General features: G+C 46.5%; 1 protein-coding gene across 1 annotated transcript in view; it reads left to right on the forward strand.

The window, feature by feature from the left end:
• The window catches only part of RUSC1 (RUN and SH3 domain containing 1), a gene marked incomplete at its 5' end in the record, with an annotated part of 3,384 nt that extends 3,049 nt beyond the window's left edge, over window positions 1–335 (forward strand). The window contains one exon of the mRNA XM_029084824.1: window positions 167–335. Coding sequence (XP_028940657.1) covers window positions 167–335 — 169 coding nt within the window. The remainder of the gene's footprint in view (window positions 1–166) is intronic.
• Window positions 336–4,958: the final 4,623 nt, after the last annotated feature.

Raw genomic sequence — 4,958 nt, forward strand, 5'->3', positions numbered from 1 at the left:
TGATGTGGCTTCTCGATCAAGCCCATCAGATGGCATCTCTGCTGCAGGACAGGGGGTCACTGGCCTTACAGGAGCGTCAGAACCTCTCCTGGGTCCTGTGGGAGCTTCTCTTGGTGATCCCCAGGGTCCCTGGGGAGAGGAATCCCTGATGGCGGTTGTTGTGCAGGGCAGTTCGGGCACTGTGTGACCACACAGGCGCTGGTGATGGTCACCTGAGCTTCCAAAAAGGGGACATCCTGCAGCTGCTCTCCACTGTGGATGAAGACTGGATCCGCTGCTGCCATGGAAACAGCACTGGCCTAGTTCCTGTTGGCTACACATCCCTCATTTTGTGAGGAGGTGGAGGAGACCTGAGGAAGCAGCTGAGCTTATGAAGCAGGTGCCATCTCCAGGAAGGATCATCTCCTGCCACGTCTTCACCACCTTTGGGGCTTCACCACTTTTGGGGCTGGCAGTTCTGCAGGGGACCTGGCCCTGGTGCTGTCACTGCTGCTCGTTCACATGACGTTACCGTCTGCTGTGGGTGCACCCTGTGAGCCACCACTGTGCGTGTCCCGGCAGATCTGCTGCCACTTCACCGTGGCCCCCGTTTGGGACCTGCTCGATGTTTCCTCAGCTGCTGCCCACGCCTGTGCCAGGGGAGGGAAGGACCCTTGTCCCTGCGCGGTACTTGCAGTCCCGTATGTCATCTCTGTGCCATCGTGTCCCACCACTGCTGTCACCTCCACATGCCCTGCTTTGCCCTGTGGCCGGGGCTGGTGGCCCAGGCCACCGATGCGCAGTCCTGACACGCTGTAAATAGTTGTAACCACAGGAACGAGCGTATTCCAGAGCTAAAAAGCTGGAAATAAAGGTTGTGATTCACGTGTCCATGTGTGTGAATGGATCATTGCGGTTGGAGGGGCTGGAAGTGGCCACGGCTCCCGTCCCTGTGTGGGCAGCCTGGGCTGGTGCTGGGTCTCTGGTGAGTAAATGCTCTTGCAGGCACAGACAGCACGGGCTGGGGCCATGCTGGTGCTCAGTGCCCTGATGTCAGGTATCCACCATGGAGCCCAGCACGGCGTTGTGCCCTGGCAGAAGGCGCCCAGTCTCCTACACAGTGTGGGAAGAGGCAGCTGGAGATATCTAGAGCCAGAAATAACCCGGGAAAGGTGTGTGTCACGCTGGCTGGCTGGTGACCGGCCCCATGAGATGGAGGCTGCACAGCACCGCTGAAGGTGTTTGCTGGTTTGTTTATTTATTTATAGGATTTCAATAGGGCTGGATGGCACTTTCCCTCTCCCCCCCCCTTTTTTTCCCCCAAGTTATTCTCATTGCTTGTGATTTCATACCAAACTACTTACTTTGCACTGGGCTCCCCAGTAAGAGAGATGTGGCCATGCTGGAGCACGTCCAGTGAAAGGCCACAAGGCAATGGCAGCTTGTCTCAGGGGCCAGTGGTCTCCTATGGACCAAGAACCGTATTTCATCCTTCAAATTTCCACTGTTTCAGCGGCAAAGGTGACCACGCTTCAGCCAATGGGCCGTGTTCTGCTCCAAAGACAAAGCTGCTCCCTTTTTATTCTGTTCTCATTTTCATTCCTCTCTCTGGAATTTTTATGCTCAGACAAGGGACATTATATCTTAACTTGGCTTGCCTTAAGTAGGTTTGATTAAATTCCACAGCTGCCTCTGGACTTTAAAATGGGGTCAAGCCAGCAGGAGATGAATCCAGGTACTTTTTCAACTTTTTTTTAAATTAAAAAAGCACTACAATCCTTCATGTGGTGTCTCTAAAAGGAAGACAAGTGTATGGGTCAAGCATGGCATTTTGATGACCATAGAGATTCAGGCTTGGGAATGGAAAAAGAAAAATCAAGTTACATTAAAGGAGTGTCATCAATGAGCTATTTCATTCCCGAGTAACACAAATAGTTACGAAACTTATTGCCAGAAACCACTTTTGAACGAGAGGAAGTTTAAACTTTAAAATATTTTGAAGGACTGTATCTCGAGGTCCTTCAGAGGGTAGTGGAGGAAATGCGAGGTTGACAAAGCCTTAGAAAGGCTGGTTTGAAGGGACACAAGTTATGGTTTAGTAGTGGACAGGTACGGCTGGATTTGATGATCACAGGATCATAGAATAGTTTGGTTGGAAAAGACCATGACGACCATCTAGTCCAACTGTAAACCCAGCACTGCCACATTCACCACTGAAGCATGTCCCCAAGTTTCACAGGATTTTTTCCTTGTATCCAACCTCGACCTCCCTTGGCGCAGCTTCAGGGCATTCCCTCTCAAAGGGCTTTTCCAGCCAAGCGATTCTGTGATTCCATTTCCATGTTCCTCAGCATCCTGCTGGTCAGAACAGGGCAGGATGATGGTACATGATCATGCCAACAGCTCGGAACGCCTCTCAGCCTTTTTGGCTCACCTGACGTTTTGGTAAGAGAGGGGACATGGCCTGTGGTATGAGTCATTTGTCTGCCATGACCTTGGTCCGATACTGGTGGTGTAAGTGTGCTGCCACTGCAAGATGTGGGAATGATGCTGACAGAATGGAATCTTCTGGCTATGCGGGCACGGGAGGCACCGTCTCTAGGTACCAGGGGTTTATATTCCAGGAACAGGCACTAAATCCATAGATTTGATGGGTCACGTACCGACCTGCTGTTATATCCGCTCACGGTTACACAGCCTCTGACTACCAAACAATGTCTGCACTGACGCTCCTGTCTCTCTCTGCGCATGCTGCCATCACCCCTTCTGCCGAGGTCTGACCAGGAGAACCATCAGCATCAAATTATGTCCTCGTTCAACACAACCACCCATCAGCCAAGTGGATATTTGAGAGTCGGGGCAACAACCCCCGTCAGAGGCTGTAAGAGAGTCAGAACATGAGAGGAGCAGTTGAGACAGAGAGGCAAGAAAAGGGAATCCAAGTCATGCCAAAGAAAACCCCACAAGTCATCGATAGGAAAAGATTTTCCATTTAATACTAGACTCTCTCAGGATTGAGATGCAGGCTTTTTATGCAATTACATCCAATGTTAAAATTGGTAATACATAATTTACAAAGATTAACATCAAAACAATGATCTATTTAGATATGCTTTGTAAAAAGGAAATATATTAGCAGCATTTATTTTCAGCAATCACACAGCCTACACCCATGCAGACTAAGAGTTCATATCTATTTGCAATAATGTAGTGCTTCCTGGTCTTAAAACAGCGATCCTGGTGACACACTGGTCTTCTCGTTATTATAAAATAACCGAAAAATAAAAAAAGTCATTAATTTCTACACCAGTAAGAAAAACAATTCTTTGCACTTACCTAACATTTGATTGTCTAAAAAACATTTTGTTTAGTCTTTCAACAAAAGAAAGATAAAATGACAGAGCTAGTGTCTCGCTTCTGTACGCACTTTATTTTTTAAAAACTTTTTAGTGTTTAACACCATTTGAGACAATGATTTCTGTTTTAAACTAAAGGAGACAACTCAAGATTTGGACATGCGATATTCCTACTACACGCACGAGTATTTTATACTCAGGGTTCCTGGTACTGTACAGTGCTTCTCTACAGTAAGAAAATATTCCAAACTATTTTCTTATTTCTTTTTTTTTTTTAATAAAATATTTTTTCTCAAAGGGTTTTTTTCCTTTCTTTTTTTTTTTTTTTTTTTTTCTCTTTTTAAATCAACACATAAAAGTTAATGGAATGAGTCATGTTCCACTAAGAGTAAAATAATTATAATAATAACAAGAATGTACATTAGGACAAGCTTGGTCCATTAAAAAGGAACATGTAACTACCGTATTGCTTTACATCCACGCAGCAGATATATACAACTTGGCACATTAAAAACTGGTTTTCTTATAAGAACATCTAAAACAGGACTGTATATGCATATGTACGTCTGAAAGACAAAAAAGCAAAGCCATTTCTCAAGGGGCAGCGTACGCCAACCACCCCCTCCCTCCGCCACAGCCCGGCCCTGGCCCCCGCTTTCGGGCCTCCGCAGGCGGGAAGGTCGTCGGTGCAGCACGGGGAGCCCAGCCGCAGCGCCGGTTCCCGGGACGATATGGCAATCGCAGGGTCACGCAGCGGGAACTCAGCGCCTCGGCTGCTGCTTTCAGGAATAATACTTCTCGTCAGGGCAGAGAGAGAGGGCGGCGCGAGATACGCTGTCTCTTAATTTAAGAGACGGACATTTTAAGCTGTACAACCAGAACACAAGAATAGTGTTAGCAGTTGATAATATTCTACAGTTCACAACAAATACTCGCTCTGAATACTGCTTGACGGTTCATGTAGTGAAGGGTTCCTTTTTTTTTTTTTCTTTTTTCTTTTAACAGATTTTAATTTGCACAACACACTAGACACACAAGAACCACAGCTTATCAAAAAAACCAACAGCAATGGTGTTGTCAGGATTTGACTTGCTTTATAAAATTTCTCTGCAGAAAAAAAGTGAAAAAAAAAATCACACCCCGCTCCCTCCCCCCCTCTACGACGCAGAACAAGTGCCTCAACCAGCCAACTCCTGCTTTGCTCCAAGGTGACTTTGGAAGTTTCTCCTTGTCACAGATCAAAGGTACATGTGTGCACTGGCCGCTCCATGGTGAACCTTTCGCACGTTTGGGTATGTTTCTCTCTTCTTGGAACTTGTGCAAATCAGAGGCCACAACTTTAGGGCAGCCTTTCATTTTAAGCCACTGGGCCTTCAACCTCCCCATCTGGATTTCATTCACTGGCCTGGGCCATGGTGGTGCCAACAGTATCTTGTACAATCACAGGTTAAATGGTGAACATGGGGAATATTCTCAACAGAGTAAGTCAGTCCTTATCATTCTTACCTCCCCATTTATTTATTTATTTTAAATTTTTTTTCCTCTGAGTGGGAATATCAAGAAAAAATAAATTAAATTTGACCATCCTGGACAATAACCACGAGGTTTTTCTCAGTACCTAAC

The sequence above is a fragment of the Antrostomus carolinensis genome, unplaced genomic scaffold (genome assembly GCF_000700745.2).
Source record: "Antrostomus carolinensis isolate BGI_N321 unplaced genomic scaffold, ASM70074v2 scaffold32774, whole genome shotgun sequence".
NCBI lineage: Eukaryota > Metazoa > Chordata > Aves > Caprimulgiformes > Caprimulgidae > Antrostomus > Antrostomus carolinensis.